We start from the raw sequence: 16,573 nt of genomic DNA, 5'->3' as shown, positions 1-16,573 counted from the left end.
GTGGGTGTCAGGGGAGGTGCCGCTGGCTGAAGCTGATGTCTCCTCCTAGGGTGTGAAGTGGACGCCTTCCAAGATGATCGCCCGGCTTGGCAAGGAGATAAACAACCCAGAGTCAGTGTATTACTGGGCCCAGAAGGTGAGGGGCTGGGTGGGGGCAAAGTTGCCAGGCTTTGGCATGTGTTGTTTCATCTTTACGGCCACCTGGGGAGTTGGTACTATTCTTATTCCCACTCCTAGGTGAGGAACCTCAGAAACAGAGAGGTTAGGCAATTTGCCTGAGGTCCCACAGCTGTTGAGTGTGGTCCTTGTATTCTGGCTCTACTCCTAGACTACTGGGAAGCAGTTGGGGGCCGTGCTTAGCAGCCCCCATGGGGCCTGGCGTAGGGTCCCATGCTCCTCAGAGACTATGGGGCCCAGCAATCAGAAAAACAAGAGCTACCATTCTTTATGTGCCAGGCACAAGTGAAGTTAAGCTCCCTGCCCAGAATCAGGCAAAGAGGAGGGAGTGCTCCCAGACTGCCCCTGCAGGACTCTGAGCTCTAACTGCTCTCCTGTCTTGCTCTTTCCCAGAACCACATCCCTGTGTTGAGCCCGGCACTCACAGATGGCTCGCTGGGTGACATGATCTTCTTCCATTCCTATAAGAACCCAGGCCTGGTCCTGGACATCGTTGAAGGTAAGGTGCTGGGGCTCCAGAGGAGCGGGGGAGGAGGGCTGCCTGGGCCCGCGGCCTGACACAGCCCTCTTTCCCAGACCTCAGGCTCATCAACACACAGGCCATCTTCGCCAGGCGCACTGGGATGATCATCCTGGGCGGTGGCATGGTCAAGCACCACATTGCCAACGCCAACCTTATGGTGAGCAGGGATGGAGTGTGTGTGCTCCCTAGTAGGAGGTGGCACTCAGGCCTGTCATGCAGACAGGCCTGTGTACTAGGCCTATGCCATGTGCTGGGTAGACAGCTGTGGACTAGACAGGCCAAAATCCCTGCCCTCCTGGCACTGATGTTCTAGTGGGGGGAGACAGCAAACAGGTGACATGTGTATCAGGTGGTAGTAACTGCTATGGAGAAAAATAAGGGAGGATGACGAGATGGCAAGTGAAAGGGGTGCTGTTCATAAAAGGGAAAGCTTCCTGGGAAATGTGACCTGCCAGCAGAGGTTTTTCAGGGGGTGGTCCCATGAGCCATGTGGTTGTCTTGGAGGGTGGGGGCGAGATAGAATTCCCAGCAGAGGAACCAGTCAGTGCAAAGGTTCTGAGGCGCCTGATGTAGGTCAGGGAACAGCTAGGAGGCTGGCGAAGGCGAGAGTGGCAGGAGGAGGTGAGGCAGGAGGTGACAGGCAGAAAGTGCAGGGCCTTGAGAGCCACTCAGGTGCTCTCAGGCGCTCTCTGGCTGCTCTGGGGGGAACAAATGAGGGGCCCAGGGTGGGGGCCATAGAGAGGGGAGAGGTAAGTTGGATTTGGAGGTCTTCTATAGAGCTGGTGGCAGATGTGGGAGGCCTCTTGCTACCAAGCAGGCGAGTCTGGAGCAACGCTGCCCACTGTCTGCCCAGCATCCCGTGACCCCTCACTCTGCCCAGATGTTGACGTGGGGCCCTTCCCTTGGAATGAGGGGCCGCCAAGGGCTTCCTTCATCTGGAACACTTCCCTCAGCCTCTAGCTACAGTGCCCTGCCTTGGAGTCTGTGTGGCTGACATCCCACTCTGCCCCTCCCTACAGCGGAATGGGGCTGACTACGCTGTCTACATCAACACAGCCCAGGAATTTGATGGCTCTGACTCAGGCGCCCGGCCAGATGAAGCTGTCTCTTGGGGCAAGATCCGGGTGGACGCACAGCCTGTCAAGGTGAGGGCCGGCCAGCCAGCTGGGGCAGAGGGTCTCTCGGGGTACGGCCTTGGGTCCCATGGCTCACCTGAGTCCCCTCCACAGGTCTATGCTGATGCCTCCCTGGTCTTTCCGCTGCTCGTGGCTGAAACCTTTGCCCAGAAGGTAGATGCCTTCACGCCCGAGAAGAATGAGGACTGAACACTGGACGGTGCAGCCCCAGGGAGGCCTCACCACCTCCTCTATTTATTAGTTTGCAGACCCAGCTCCTCCCAACTCCTTGATCAGCAGCGTGTCTAGAATACATGGTCTCAGTGGTCCTTCTCAGGCTGTCTCTCTCTCTCTGTCCTTGGTCGTGGGTTCCCTGGCTTCAGCCTGTGCCATCCTCAGCCTTGTAGGTCTCCTCCCGCCAGCATTGGATGCTGCCCCCCATGGCGGTCAGCAGGCAGGGCTCCGTGGGGTGGTAGGCCAGCGACTGTACCACACTGGGACCTACAGGCAGGGCCAGCGCCAGGGCACCCTGTGGAGTGAGGGGGTTGGGAGTGTCACCAGTGTGTCTCCCTCCCCTCAGCTGCTTCTCCCCCGCTCTCAGCCACATGCGTCTAAGTGCTTCCGAGACACTGTAAATTTAACCAGCCACAAACTGAGCCCCTCAGTCACTCCGTCCTTCTGGGTGCTCAGGTCAAACATCTGGAATCTTTCTCTTACATCTCACATCCCTTTGTCGGTAAATCCTCTTGGTTCTACCTTTAGACCATGCCCAGAGATGCTGATTCTCTCCACCTTCACAGCCACCACCCTCCTCCGCGGCCGGTCACATGTGGGTCCCAGCTTCCCTCCCCCTCTGCCGCCATCTGGGCTTCACCCGCCCACCTGATAGCCTCAATGCCCGCTCCCTTCATCACCCTGCAGACACAGCTTAACAAACACAGTTCTTCAAGGAGGCCACCATTCCTCTTTCTACCTGGAAAGTGTCCCTTCATGTGCCCTCCCCTTCAGGGTGACTTCCGGTCTACAGGAACCTCGAGAAGTAGGCAGAACGTTGGCACCTTCTTAGTTCCCAGAGGGAGAGCTGGCCCCTGGACTCTCCAGGGCCCCCTGGTTCCCTCCATCCTCTTAGGAGGCTTACTTCTCTGGCCAAGCCCCAGCTCTGACCCCACTACGCCTGGCTGGTCAGTTCGCATCCTGACACCCCCAACAGGCTGAGACACATCAGGACAGGGCCGACAGGGCCCACAGGGCTTGGGGGCTGGATACCACAGGGATGCTCAGGGGTAGCTCAGATTTCCTGAACAACTACAGCCCTGTCTCCCCTGAGGTCAGATGCCACTATCTGCTCCTCCTACCCCAGGGTCAGTCCCAGTGGCCCTGCCTGACCTGGATTCTGCTGCCGCCAGTGCCATCCAAAGTGCTTCTATCTCCTGACCAGTGCGTGTGTGCCACAACCCCGAGCCTTAGCACATGCTGTGCCCTTTGCCAGGAATGTTCTCACCTCATCCCCTCACTCACTCCTCCTTCCAGCCCCCAGTTCCAACAGCACTCCCTTATAAAGGCCTGGGAGTGACTCAAGTAAGGACCGGGCAGGCCCCCCCATGCAGAGGCTCACCTCCACCAGGTCCCAGAAGAACACCTTCCCGTCCTCGGAGCAGCTGACCACGTGCGTGTCGCGCTCGCTCAGGCAGCAGTCCAGCTTGTACTCCTGGTTCTTATGGCCCGTGTACCTGGGTGTGAGTGGCATCAGTGGGGGTTTGGGGCCTTACTGGGAGTGGGGGAGGGGCCCCATAGCCCTGAGGACTCACTCGCCCAGCAGCTCCCCTGTGTCCTTGTCTAGAAGCCGCAACGTGGAGTCCAGGCTGGACACCAGGGTGCACTGCCCGTCCCGGCTGAAGCAGGTGCAGGTGATGGGGCCTGGGGGAAGGGGAGGGGTGGGAAAGCAGGTCAGGCTGGGGTCTCCCGTGCTGCCCCCACCTTCCCTGCCTGCCTTACAGCCCCAGCCACACTCACTGCCCACGTAGTCTGAGAAGAGTTGCCCCATCCTCAGGTCATAGCGCCTTACCCGGCCATCTACGGAGCTGCAAGAGAGGATGGATCCAGCTGAAGCATCACAGGGGCCAGTAGGTCCAGGGCTCCAGCTCTGGTGTTCCTGTACCTTCTCACCTGGCCAGGGCCCTGAGAGCAAGGCTGGGTGCCTGCCCTTCCTGGGCACCCTTCACTGTCATGTCATGTTCAGGACTGGCCACAGAAAACATGCATTGAAGTGAATTCACGAGTGGAATTCTGAGGCACTGGCTTTGAGACTCAGCCCCAGGGGCCAATCAGGTCCCACTGCATCTGTTTCTGATTTATACTGAGCTCCTTCTCTGGGCTACACCCTGTGTGGGAGCTTGGGACACAGCTGCTACCAAGCCAGGAGCACTAGCTGCCAACGTGGAGCCTTGCTGACTGAGGGTAATCAGGTCCCCAAGGAGGTGATGTTTGACTTGGTACTTGAAGATGAGAAGGAGCCAGCCATATGCAGTCCAAGGGGGGAATGTGTGGGAACTGGGTAGGCCACCAGGCCATGCAGCCCAAATGCCCCCAGTGGTGGTATCGGCACTCCCTCAGGTTGTGGCAACATTTGGGCAGCCCTGCATGGGAATGTATATTTTTTTAATTGTCTCCTGCAGGTAGAACATCAACTCTAGGTAAGCTGGGTTCTTCCTTGTTTTCCTATCTTTTAACTCCTGTATGCTCATTGACTGAAAACGTGACCTGCAGGTGGTGCTCAAACACACTCGGAATAAGTAGTAGAAGGGTAGCCCAGGCAGAGGAAGAGCAATTGCAAAAGTCGGTCCTGGGGTGGGAGCATGTGTGGCATATTTAACAGAAATGAGCCTGGGAATGAATAAAAACTGAGAGCACAACAGAGACCAGACCATGCAAGGCCTTGTGAGTGCAGTGAGGAGAGTAGATTTTTTTTTTTTTTTTTTGAGAGTAGATTTTAATCTAAGTACAGAGACAGCTATGATCCCCAGTGGCACCTGGGGAGGGGCAAGGTCCTGGTCCCACTCACCCTGCGAGGACCTCATGGTCTGACACCTTCACGCTGGATATGCCATCCTTGGCTTCGTCCAGCGTCTGTATGGGCTCAGGTCTCCGTGAGCGGCAGTCCCAGCAGCGGATGGTGGAATCGATAGAGCCTGTGAGGTCAGCATGAAAGTGGATCAGGTTTGGGGGGGCCGGGGCAGCCCCCTGCGCCCACCTGCCTAGGCCCCGGACTCACCAGACAGGATAACTGTGGCCTCTTCATTAAACTGCACTGTGTTCACCTTCTGTAAAACAGGAACAGCAGCTTAGAGAAGGCTGGACTTTGGAGGATGGGGATAAAAGCAGGGCTCCCAGTGCAAGTTAAAGCAAGGGAAAAGGCTAGGGGTAGGGAAGGTGAAAGTTTTTGGAGGATCTGCAAGGACAGGGCTTGGTGAAGGCGGGGCCGTGGGGAAGGATCCTTGCGCTGTAATTGTGTGGGGAGGGGTGGGTGCCTGTCACCACCTACACGCAGTTCCGGTCCGTTCTAACGAGGCCCTTTCTTGCTTGCACTCACCCCGGCGTGGCCCCGGAATTTACGCACGACCTGCCCCGATGCCACATCCCACAGCACCACTGCCTTGTCCCCGCCGCCGGAGCAGAGACTGCTGTTGTCAAAGGAGCTAGAGAGCAAAGCAGGGAAGATCAGCGTCTACCTCTGATCCCGGCCTCAGCGCCTCGATCCCGCTCTGGCCCCCGGCTCACCCTGCCGCGTCCAGCACCTCGTAGCCGTGGCCGCTGTACGTCCGCAGTAGCGTCCCTCGCAGCGGGCTCCACAGCTTCAGGGTCTTGTCGCTGCCGCAAGTCAGACAGTAATTGCCATCCACTGGGGAACACCACGAGGGGGTTACTGGGCCGCCGACTTCAGGAGGCGGAGGTAGGACCCGGAATGACGATAAGGGCGCTCACCATTAAATCGCACGGCTCGCACCGCCCTCTGCCCGCAGTCCAACGTCTTCAACAGCTTCCGAGGCAGCTCCGGGCCCCGCGGTTTTGGCTCCGGGAAAGCCATTGCTCCGCCCTCCCTTCCTCGCCACCGTACAGTAGCCTGCACCGGGGCTTTCTGCCCTGGGAACCCACGCTTTGGTGTAACCTTATTATTGTCCTCCATAGTCTACTTCCTATTTCTCACTTCCGGGTTCAACGTTTAGGCTTTTTGGAGAAAGCGCTGGAAACACTGAAGCTTGTTTCCAGCGTCTCGGTTTCTTTCCCCACGTCCTGTTTTCTTGGAACATTTTTGGCTTCTTCGAATTCTCTGTCCCCTGGATGGGGGGAGTTCCAGCTTCCGCCGGCGGGAACGGAAGCGCGAGGGCAGAGGGTGTTACTCTAAAAGCCATCCTCCGTTTCCCTGCTGGAAGCCGCCGGAAGCTGAGACTCCCGCAGCGGAAGAGGCGCGACTCGCTATGTCCGCGAACAATATGTCGGACCCACGGAGGCCCAACAAAGTGCTGAGGTGAGGATCCTAGTTGTCATGGTGTTAAAAAGCAAAAAAAAACAAAATTCATCTGTAGAATTTAAAGATATGATTGGATTTATCAAATGATTCATGAATTGGGCAGCATCCCATCTAGCAAGTAGAGGGGAGCGCTAAAGGGCTACAGAAAGGGAAAGGTTTTTTAAAGGCAAGGCGAGGAAGTCATAATCAGAAAAAAAGGGTGATTTCAGATTAGGTCATTTCCCTTTTGGGGGAAAAAGGGTCTTATTAGGTGGGGTTACCTCGTCTTCCTTTTGGAGAATGGAAAGGGGAGAGGACCCATGTGACCGAATACCTCATTGGTGCTGACCAGAAAATTCCTGACTGACCGGTTAAGACTACATTTCTGGAGGAGGTTGAAGCTTCGGTTAGGTTAGGTATTGAGCCCTGCTTTGGTTGCTTGACCTAGCATAAGGGACTCCATTTTTGGCCTGTGGTTTTCTCTTTAACAATGCCCCCTCCTTCCACCCTCCCCACCTTAATCAGACTCTCAGCTTAACTGAGAGATTTGAGCAAAACTTAAGGCATGAGGGCCACTCCCAGCTACTGCTCTGAGGTTCTTGCAATTTTTCTTGTTCCTTTGTGTGCTAACCAGAAGTTATGATATTTTTGCTTAACCCCTGTGATAGTCACAGGTCCTGACTGGGTTCAGGTTCACAGTTTTTAAGTTGGTCATTTTTTGGTTACTTTTCTGATGTTCGAGTCTTAAGGAGATCTTTTGCTTGGTGGTTAGTGGCAGTGAGTATGCATTTAAAGCTTTTGAGAGATTAAGTGCACCAGGGAGATTATTATAATAAACAGGATAATTCACAATGTTTGGAGTGCACTTCGGAGCCATGGTCCCCAGGATCCAAACCAGGCAAAATCAAATACGTCAAAGAAAGTTCCCATTGGGAATTCCCTTGGGGTCCAGTGGTTAGGACTCCACGCTTCCAATGCAGTGGGCACGGGTTCGATCCCTCCTAAAAAAAGAAAGTTCCCGTTGAAGGAGTCACCTTCTTAAGCCAACTGGCTTGCTCAGTGATTTTATATAATAGAGTTTCAGCTAATCCAGAAGGGTTAATCCAGGTGCAGCAGGTGATATTGACCACAGCATAGACACTCCTTGCTCAGCTAAAAGATAATCAAGGGCTATTCTATTATAAAGAACAACTTTGGCCAGAGAATCTAAGGATCTTTCTTGGGCTGATGGCCCTGCCGAAGGAAATGAATCCTGAGTCATGAAATCCTCATCGTTATTTTTAAAAAGATATTTATTTATTTACTTATTTGGCTGTGGTGGGTCTTAGTTGCGGCATGTGGGATCTTCCTTGTAGCATGTAGCATGTGGGATCTAGTTCCCAGTTCCCTGACCAGGGATCGAACCTGGGCCTCCTGCCTTGGCAGCGTGGAGTCTTAGCGACTGGACCACCAGGGAAGTCCCGCTCATCGTTATTTTTAACTTGATGATGTAAATCCAGGGGATTTGACTAATGAGGTGTCTTAGTTCCCCTGTGGAATAGTTAGGGGCCCAGTTACATAACCTAAGAGGTATTGCCCCCTGTGCACTGGCTATCAGAGGCCCAAAGAGAATGATAACCACCATGGACAAAGACAGATCCTGTGGGGACACAAACCATTCCCGTTAAGGAGGTACTGTTAATGGATTCAGTCACAGGAATTACTGCGTTTACCCATTCCAACCAGGTGTCAGTTAGGTTTTCAGCACGTATGGGAAGAGAATCTCCCATCCTGAAATAAAGTGTTGTTCTAAATGCCTTGCAAAGATGGTTGCTGCTGGTGAGATCTCTTAGTGATTGGGGGCAAATCTGATCTAGATTATCATGGGAACATGGGGGTGCAAATGCACTAAGATTTACTAGGTAATTGTGTCTAACTGAGTAAGTTATGATGAGAGAAAGGAAACAACAAGGCATAGGTTGTTCTGGCTGTACAAGTTGAACTACATAAGAAATTTTTAGGGGGTTCGATTGCAGTTTTCTGTGACTTTGAGAATAGAAGAGAAATTGGTCACAGGAAGGACCAGGGGGTCTCTGGCATCATGGATAGATTGGAATCTTTGTTGACAAATCCAGCAGTCTGAAAGCTTACCTCCCTTAGCAATGGCCTGGGAGAGAAGGATGAAAACATCTTTCCAGGTCAATACCAGAGTAAAGAAAAGAAAAAGGAGGAAGGGTTTCACGTTTAGTTCAAGTATGGTCTATAGCTGGCGTCTGGGACAGAAGCAGTCCACCTTGATGTCAGCTGCTTCTCTTCCTTATCAGTTACATTCAGAGGTCTCCAACGTCTGTACAGGACTAGATGTCTGGTGGAGCCTTCCTTAGCTGTGAGATGTGTACCCAAGGCTCAATGCCTTCTAGTTTTGCAGCAGTGTCAGTGGTTAGGAGCACTTGGTGTGGTCTCTTCCAATGGGCTTGAGGGCTGTCTTCCTCTGATGACGTTTCCATAATACCCAGTCACCAGGCTCCAGACTGTGACCAACAGAATCCTTCGAACTGCGATCTTGGAAGGCTTCTTTAACCTGTCGATGATAGGCATAAGACATGAAAGACTTATAGTAGGTGGTCATACTAACATGATATAATAAGGACTCAGCAGAAAGGTGTATACCAATGGACACTGGTCTCCTGGTGACTATTCCATGTGCAGTGAGTCTATGTTTTCCACAGGGGGTACTGCGAACAGTTGGCATGGCCAGAGGCAATACCTTAGGCCAAGGGAGTCCACTAGTTTTAGCAAGTTTAGAGATTTTTGAGGATCCCATTAGTTCTCTCTACCTTGCCTGATGATTGAGGGTGATAGGGAAAGTGATAATTCCAAGAAGTTTGCACGGTTTTCATTAAGCCTTGTCTGGTTTGCCCAGTGAAGTCCGTGCCTCAATCACTGGAGATTGTGGAAGGTATACCTCACCTGGTAAACACATTTTCTAACAGCTTCTTTGCCATTGTGAGGGCATCAGCCTTGTGGCAAGGGAAGGCTTCAACCCATCCTGAAAATATACATACAATAACAAGAACTTACTGATAACCCATACTAGGTGGCAGTTGAATGAAATCCAGCTGTAGGTGCTCAGAGGGTCCAGAGGGAGGAGGTCTGAGGCCTCTGGGAACAAAAATAATTCTTCCAGGGTTAGGGACCTGACAGGTCAAACATTGGTGGTAAACTGTTTTTGTAATTTTGTGTCTCCCCACCAATGTCTATTCATCATTTGAGTCATCTTAAATGCACTGTGGGGCTTCCCTGGTGGCTCAGTGGTGGAGAGTCCGCCTGCCGATGCAGGGGACACGGGTTCGTGCCCCGGTCCGCGGAGATCCCACATGTCGCGGAGCGGCTGGGCCCGTGAGCCATGGCTGCTGAGCCTGCGCGTCCGGAGCCTGTGGTCCGCAGCGGGAGAGGCCACAACAGTGAGAGGCCTGCGTATCGCAAAAAAACCCCAAAAAAACAACAACAAAAAACTGCACTGTGATGGGTGAAGGGATGCAAAAACTGAAAAATGGGGTTTGCCGTGGAGCTGGGAAGTGGTCATCCTGGGTTTTCCATAGCCCCAATTGTTCATTTAATTTACAACCATTGTTTGTGCACCTTAATTTCTCTGTTCAGGGAATTCCCCGGCAGACCAGTGGTTGGGACTCTGTGCTTTCATTGCCGAGGGCCAGGATTCAATCCCTGGCGGGGGAACTGAGATCTCACAAGCCGCCCATGGTGTTGCCAGAAAAGAAAAAAAAAAAGTCTCTGTTCAGGAGCAGACTGGTGCCATGTTACAAGGACATCAGGATGGCCAGTCAGGCAATGAGGGGTCATTTTTTGCTGAAGCAGAATGGTCTTCATCCATATGTGCCTTATTTATTTACTGGCTGCTCCGTGCAGCTTGCGAGATGTTAGTTCCCCTACCAGGGACTGAACCTGGGCCACCACAGTGAAAGCACCCAGTCTTAACCATTGGACCACCAGGGAATTCCCAGTGCCATAATATTTATAGACTCTGTTGCTGCTGTCTGCATGAAAGTCAGCTAGGGCATTCCTGGAACTCAGGTTCAGTCCTTTTGGTCTGAACCTCAATTTTTTTTTTTTTTCCTTTGCGGTATGCGGGCCTCTCACTGCCGCGGCCTCTCCCGTAGCGGAGCGCAGGCTCCGGACGCACAGGCTCAGCAGCCATGGCTCACGGTCCCAGCCACTCCGCTGCATGCGGGATCTTCCCGGACCGGGGCACGAACCCGTGTCCCCTGCATCGGCAGGCGGACTCTCAACTGTTGCACCACCAGGGAAGCCCACTTTTTTTAAAAAAAATAAATTTATTTGTTTTTTGGCTGTGTTGGATCTTCGTTGCTGCGTGCGTGCTTTCTCTAATTGTGGACAGGGGGCTGCGCTTTATTGCAGTGTGTGGGCTTCTCATTGCAGTGGCTTCTCCTGTTGTGGAGCATGGGCTCTAGGCCCCCGGGCTTCAGTAGTTGCAGTGCGTGGGCTCAGTAGTTGTGGCTCGCGGGCTCTAGAGCTCAGGCTCACTAGTTGTGGTGCACAGGCTTAGTTGCTCTGCGGCATGTGGGATCTTCCCGGACCAGGGCTCAAACCTGTGTCCCCTGCATTGGCAGGCGGATTCTTAACCATTGTGCCACCAGGGAAGTCCCTCAAGAGCACTTCTGAAATAAACAATCTTGTCTCACTGACACATTCCCCACAGTGGCCACTGTAATTCTAGGTTGTTTTTAGTAATATTTTGCCATTTTTGTAGATATTTACAGCCTTTGGGATTATAGTTCTTAGACATAAAAAAGGCAGGTGTGCTGATGGGTGGCATGCTTGATTCATTAAAGGTGAAAGCTCCCATCTCCCTTAGCCTCTTAGCTGGCTTTATCTACACAAAGCAAGACAGACAAACATGAATACCTTAACATTCCACCTGTAACCAGTTACTGCGGCCTGGCCAAGAAAAAGGCCCTGTGTGCACCACCACCAACTGCCTACACAGAACCTGGGGCTGGGGGAAAGGATTGAACCAGCAGACCCCAAATGGGGATTGTGGGCTGATTCCAAACGAATGGGGAACCACAGCTGCCACCAGCAGTGCCCACCGTGGAATCTGGGAAAGGATCCCAAATAAATGGGGAACAGCAGACCATACCGCCAGCAGTTCCTAACATGGAATCTGGGAACAGAACCAAGGCTGGGGGTTTCCAACCAAATGAGGAACTGTGGTCCGAACTACCAGCAGCTCCCAACGTGGAACTAGTGATTCCAGACAAATGGGGAACTGGCTGGAAAGCCAATTAGATTGGGAGTGACACAAAGAGAGCAGAGGTCAGAAATGAGAGGAACTTATCCATGGCCCCCAGAAATGGCAAGAAAGACAGTGGACTCAAAAAGGGGTTCATGGGTACCATGCTTATGTTTCTCGTTGTCCCCGAATGCTGTCAGAGGTTCACTTTGGATCCTGTCGCTGCCACCAGATCTGTTGAAAAAACAAAATTCAACTGAGTAAATTTTAAAGATCTAATTGACCTTATTGAAGGCGTCATGGATCAGGCAACATCTCATCTAGCAAGTAGAGGGGAGCTCTAAAGGCTACAGAAAGGGAAAGGTTTTTAAAGACAGGACAAGGAAGTCATAAACAGAAAAAAGGATTATTTCAGATTAAGTCACCTCCTTTTTGGGAAAAAAGGGTCTTATTAGGTTGGTTACCTCTTCCTTTGGTGGATGGAGAGGGGAGAGGGGCCCATGTGACAGACTACCTCATTGGTACTGACCAGAAAATTCCTGACTGACTGGTTAAGACTACATTTCTGGGGGAGGCTGAAGCTCCAATTAGGTGAGGTACTAAGCCCCAGTTTAGTGGCATGGCCTAGCATAAGTGACTCCATTTTGGGCCTGTGGTTTTATTTTTAACAATGGGAATGGGCCTCGCGTTGTGGGTTGGAGGCCCAGGGGAGCACCTGCCCATCCTGGGGGCAGAGCTTGAGCACCCCTGACCCTGCTGCAGGTACAAGCCCCCGCCGAGCGAGTGTAACCCAGCCTTGGACGACCCAACACCAGACTACATGAACCTGCTCGGCATGATCTTCAGCATGTGTGGCCTCATGCTCAAGGTGGGCAGGGCTGAGTTTCCTTCCCGTAGCTCTGCCTGACAGTGGGGAAGGCATGGATTCAGAATGAAGCAGGACCAGTGCCGAGGGGGCAGGGCTGTGGTGATGCTGGGTGAAGAAGGCTAGAGCTGTCGGGGAAGCCAGGTGTCTGGGTCAGGGTGGCACATAGGACGTCAGTCTGAGGGTGGGGCCAGGCTTTAATGCAACTTGGTGGGGACTGGTGGAGAAAATGTGGGGTCCGTAGCACGATGGGGGATGTCAAAGGCCAGGCTCCTTAGGCCTGAGGGGACATGGTGGGGTCAGAGATGCAGGACAGGGAGTAGGACCAGAACTCGGGTACCTGGAGTTAACTATGGGGGTCTGGAACTGAGAGACTCCTGGGGCTCAGGGTTTGAGCTGTATCAGGTGGAACCGGGGTTGGAACCGGTGCCTGGGAATGGCCCTTGTGGGGGCTCATTGGGGTGCCTCTCACCGACCTAACCCACCCACCCACCTACCTCTTCCAGCTGAAGTGGTGCGCTTGGGTCGCTGTCTACTGCTCCTTCATCAGCTTTGCCAACTCCCGGAGCTCTGAGGACACTAAGCAGATGATGAGTAGCTTCATGTGAGGCTGGATCTGGAGAGGGAGGGACTCCTGGGTGAGGGGAAGGGGACCCCAAGCCTATCCATCCTGGACTGACACCTCTCTCCCATCTCAGGCTGTCCATCTCTGCCGTGGTGATGTCATATCTGCAGAACCCTCAGCCCATGACGCCCCCCTGGTGATGTCAGCCTAGAGGGGTCACATCCTGGACCCCTCTATCTACCTTACGCCCTAGACCTGGCCCGTGGCTGCTCAGCCTCCTGCCCTCAGCTGCAGTCCTGGGCTTCCCTGGGTGAGGTAGTCTTGGGGCCTGCAGCTGGATGGAGGGAACCTGGCCCTGTCCTTGGGATCCCACTTTGCTGGAGCAGAGAGGGGAATCTCCTGGGTCTACCCCTGCTGCCTTCCTTCCCCACCCTGCCTGCTGTTGGGGGAGATACTATCCGTGTTTCTAGGTGTATCCACTCATTTTCTTGTTGAAACCAGTTAATAAATTTTTGCATTCTGGTTGTTTTCTGAGACCTCTCTCTCCTTCTGTGCATTGTCATAACAGGGGGAAGGGCTCCAGTTCCTCCACTCAAGTCAGGCTGGGGGTGGGGTCCCCAGTCTGGAGCCTTTTGGTTAGTTCACTTGCTTATTTCACAAGACTGGAGCCTTAAGTCAGCTGCCAGAGACTGAACAGTGATCCCTGCCCTCTGGCAACTCAGCAGACAGCCCTGCTGATCTAAGGAATCTGTGCTTTGGTTTTCTTATCAGAGGAATGGGGGTACTGTCAGCAAATCGGATGGACTGGTAGGGACTGGGGGAAGGCATGAAAGACTGAGTTCTCCCCCACCTGCCATGTTCTCACTCCTCATCAGAGGACACCGGTATCTCTCGAACAAGGTTGGATGCCTCCCCTCCCCAGCACCGTAACGGCGGTTACTTTACATCTCCATGCATAGGACAGAACAGAGCCCCCATTAACCTCTGTTCCTAGCCAAGCTAGGTCCCTCGCGGACCCTAGCCCAGAAAGTCAACGGAATACCCTAGGATCCTAGGCATATACTCTACCTCCAAGGCAAACACAGCATCCGTAGGAAAATCTGAGACCTCTGCGCCCAGGGGGAACAAAAGGGCACTCGAAGTCTACATGGAGGCCACACAGAGGCCACGAGAGGCTAAAGGCTCGTCTGGCCGAACAAGCACCCCGAGAGTCGGACGCGCCCATCGCCTCCTTGCGCCCGCATTGTCCCCAGCGGTACCCAGAGCTACTTCCTTGGTCTCGTGACGCGCCGGGCCACTCCCTAGCCCCGCCCCTCCGGTGCCCATTGGCCAAGCCGGGTTCTGGAGGCGGGGCGTTTACCGGGCCCCAGCCAGGCCCGGGAACCCCCGGGAGGCGGAGGCGGAGGCGGAGGCGGAGGCGGCGGCGCCTGCGGCGCCTGCGGCGGCGGTATTAGAGCCATGGCCGCTGACGCGCAGTCTTCGGGGGTCCGCGCTGGCGGCGGCCGGGGCGCGGCGGGGTCCCGGACAACCTCTTGGGCGCTGTGGCCACCGCTCCCGCCTCTCTCCTTTCTCTTTTTGTTGTTGCTGGCGACGCCCAGCGCTTGGGCCGCGGGATACCAGGTGAGCGCGGCCAGCGAGCGGAAATGTACAAGAGCCAGAGTGAAGCCTCCAGTAGGGTCCGGAGGTGTGGGTGGGTCTGTTTTGTGGGCGCCTAGTGGATGGTTGCTAGTATGGCAGTGTGGTCTGAGTGCATGCTTTGTGTCATTGAGAAGTCTGGCTGTGCGTGTCTGAGAATGGGGCTGTCTGTGGCTGCTTCCCTTGCTTCTGGACTTTGCACGCATTTACCTGTGTAGCTGGACGTGAGCGGGCGAGCAGCTGTATGTGTGGCGAAGACTGGTGGAGAGCTGGGAGTCAGCTGCCTGAAGTTCTAGCTTGGCTCCTCCACTTCCTGGCTGCGTGATCTTGGCCAAGTCACTTCACCTCTCTGATCCTCAGTGTTCTCATCTGAAAACTGGAGATAATATCGCCCCCACCCTGCAGGCTGACTGCTTGGTATTTCCAAATGCTTAATAAACATTAGCTACTACTATTATTTCCACAGGGTGTGAATGAGAGGTGCTCTGAGAAGTTGTGTCAGGTGGGAGTTGCATCTGTGACACAACTATGTGTGTCCTCCCTGGGAGGGCCTGGCCCCACCTGAGTCACTTGCCTCTAAATCAAGGCTCACCTTATGTCCTCCCCAACGCCCCACTGCAGCCTGCCTCTTAACCTTGGGGTTACTGACAGGGTATGTGTGTTGTGTTTGGGGTCCCTGGGCAGACATGCCCCAAGGTGGAGCCGGACATGCTGAATGTGCACCTGGTGGCCCACACACATGATGACGTGGGCTGGCTCAAGACGGTGGACCAGTACTTCTACGGCAGTGAGTAGAGGGTGGGGACTGACCCCCAGGACTCCCATGGCCCCTCGGAGCCCCTCGAATTCTTTTTCAGCCCTGGACATTAGGGTGGGGGCAATACCCAGCTTGGGCTCCTGTGTCTAGGATTATGCCCCTTGGCTTGCTGGTCCCTGACTGCCTGATCCCTATTCCCATAGTCAAGAATGATGTCCAGCACGCGGGCGTGCAGTACATCCTAGACTCGGTCATCTCTTCCCTGCTGGCGGAGCCCACCCGCCGCTTCATCTATGTGGAAATCGCTTTCTTCTCCCGTTGGTGGCGACAGCAGACAAATGCAACGCAGGAAATCGTACGGGACCTGGTGCGACAGGGTGAGGCTGCCCTAAGGAAGTGAAAAGAGGAAACCCAGCCCAGCTTCTGTTTCTACTACTCTGGCTTCTGAGATTTTTATCATACCAAGTGCTGCCTGTATGTGGCTGCACCTGCCTGGAATTTCTCTGTATTTGGAGAACTCCTGTGCGTCCTCTAAGGCCCCACCTCCAGTGAATCCTCTGGAAAGCCTGCCATGCCAGGAGGGCTTCTGTTCAGTATCTCTCTACACTGGCCTGGGAGTGACCCCTCTTCGCCTCTCAGGCCTGGGCATGCAGGCAGGTCTTCTCGTCCCCGGCATCACCAACCCCGGCCCCACTCCTGGCCCTGACAGCTGACTTGGACTTTGCCCCTCCCGGCACAGGACGCCTAGAGTTTGCCAATGGTGGCTGGGTGATGAACGATGAGGCGGCCACCCACTATGGAGCCATCATCGACCAGATGACACTCGGGCTGCGCTTCCTGGAGGACACGTTTGGCAGCGACGGGCGCCCCCGTGTGGCCTGGCACATCGACCCCTTCGGCCACTCTAGGGAGCAGGCCTCGCTGTTTGCGCAGGTCTTTTCCTGGCCTCTTGGGCCAGCCCCTTCATTCCCTCTGACTCCTCCCCCGTCACTCGAGCCCGCCCCTCCCTTCCCTGAAAGTTCACTCAGACCAGGCCCTGCCCCTGGCCCTCTGGCCCCTTGAGACCCTGCCTCTTGGGTGACCTGTGAATCCCATTCCTTTTCTGCTCTGACCTTGACCCTTCTCTGCCCCAGCCTAGGCTGACCGCCCCCCACCACCACCGCACCCTCCTGTCCACC

The 16,573-nt window shown here is 54.3% G+C and overlaps 4 protein-coding genes and 2 long non-coding RNA genes across 7 annotated transcripts in view; 4 read left to right on the top strand and 2 right to left on the bottom strand.

Annotated features, from left to right (window-relative positions):
- DHPS (deoxyhypusine synthase) overlaps positions 1-2,148 on the top strand; it is a 4,049-nt gene extending 1,901 nt beyond the window's left edge. Inside the window, 5 exon segments of the mRNA XM_024767370.1 lie at positions 41-136; positions 571-676; positions 754-857; positions 1,720-1,845; positions 1,930-2,148. Of these exon segments, the coding sequence (XP_024623138.1) occupies positions 41-136; positions 571-676; positions 754-857; positions 1,720-1,845; positions 1,930-2,025 (528 nt within the window). The 3' untranslated portion in view covers positions 2,026-2,148.
- On the bottom strand, positions 2,037-6,114 carry WDR83 (WD repeat domain 83). Its single transcript, XM_024767368.1, has 9 exons — positions 5,797-6,114; positions 5,593-5,713; positions 5,405-5,510; positions 5,087-5,135; positions 4,877-5,003; positions 3,829-3,896; positions 3,624-3,732; positions 3,431-3,545; positions 2,037-2,344 (listed from the first exon to the last, which is right to left on the bottom strand). Exons 1-9 carry the CDS (start codon positions 5,996-5,998, stop codon positions 2,195-2,197), a joined length of 1,047 nt encoding a protein of 348 aa, XP_024623136.1. The 5' UTR covers positions 5,999-6,114; the 3' UTR covers positions 2,037-2,194.
- Positions 3,410-4,870, top strand: LOC112414734 (uncharacterized). The gene is made up of 3 exons (XR_003006218.1): positions 3,410-3,551; positions 3,635-3,722; positions 3,866-4,870. It is a non-coding gene; the product is annotated as an uncharacterized LOC112414734 (long non-coding RNA).
- A 30-nt stretch (positions 6,115-6,144) lies between the features above and the next one.
- WDR83OS (WD repeat domain 83 opposite strand) lies at positions 6,145-13,539 on the top strand. The gene is given in 5 exon segments (XM_024767369.1): positions 6,145-6,241; positions 6,244-6,340; positions 12,336-12,441; positions 12,945-13,042; positions 13,137-13,539. Coding segments are annotated over 5 exon segments (456 nt in total). The 5' UTR covers positions 6,145-6,153; the 3' UTR covers positions 13,204-13,539.
- Positions 6,396-13,926, bottom strand: LOC112414735 (uncharacterized). Its single transcript, XR_003006219.1, has 3 exons — positions 13,854-13,926; positions 11,737-13,017; positions 6,396-8,882 (listed from the first exon to the last, which is right to left on the bottom strand). It is a non-coding gene; the product is annotated as an uncharacterized LOC112414735 (long non-coding RNA).
- A 519-nt stretch (positions 13,927-14,445) lies between these two features.
- Positions 14,446-16,573, top strand: part of MAN2B1 (mannosidase alpha class 2B member 1) — a 15,501-nt gene continuing 13,373 nt past the window's right edge. The window contains exons 1-4 of one of the 2 annotated variants that reach the window (XM_024767348.1): positions 14,446-14,623; positions 15,323-15,425; positions 15,599-15,772; positions 16,135-16,328. In XM_024767348.1, the coding sequence (XP_024623116.1) occupies positions 14,462-14,623; positions 15,323-15,425; positions 15,599-15,772; positions 16,135-16,328 (633 nt within the window). In that variant the 5' untranslated portion in view covers positions 14,446-14,461. The remainder of the gene's footprint in view (positions 14,624-15,322; positions 15,426-15,598; positions 15,773-16,134; positions 16,329-16,573) is intronic. The other variant, XM_024767347.1, reaches the window with a different exon arrangement.

Source organism: Neophocaena asiaeorientalis, unplaced genomic scaffold, assembly GCF_003031525.2.
Source record: "Neophocaena asiaeorientalis asiaeorientalis breed wild unplaced genomic scaffold, Neophocaena_asiaeorientalis_V1.1 scaffold87, whole genome shotgun sequence".
Lineage (NCBI taxonomy): Eukaryota > Metazoa > Chordata > Mammalia > Artiodactyla > Phocoenidae > Neophocaena > Neophocaena asiaeorientalis.
This window is presented reverse-complemented; position numbering and strand designations above follow the sequence as displayed.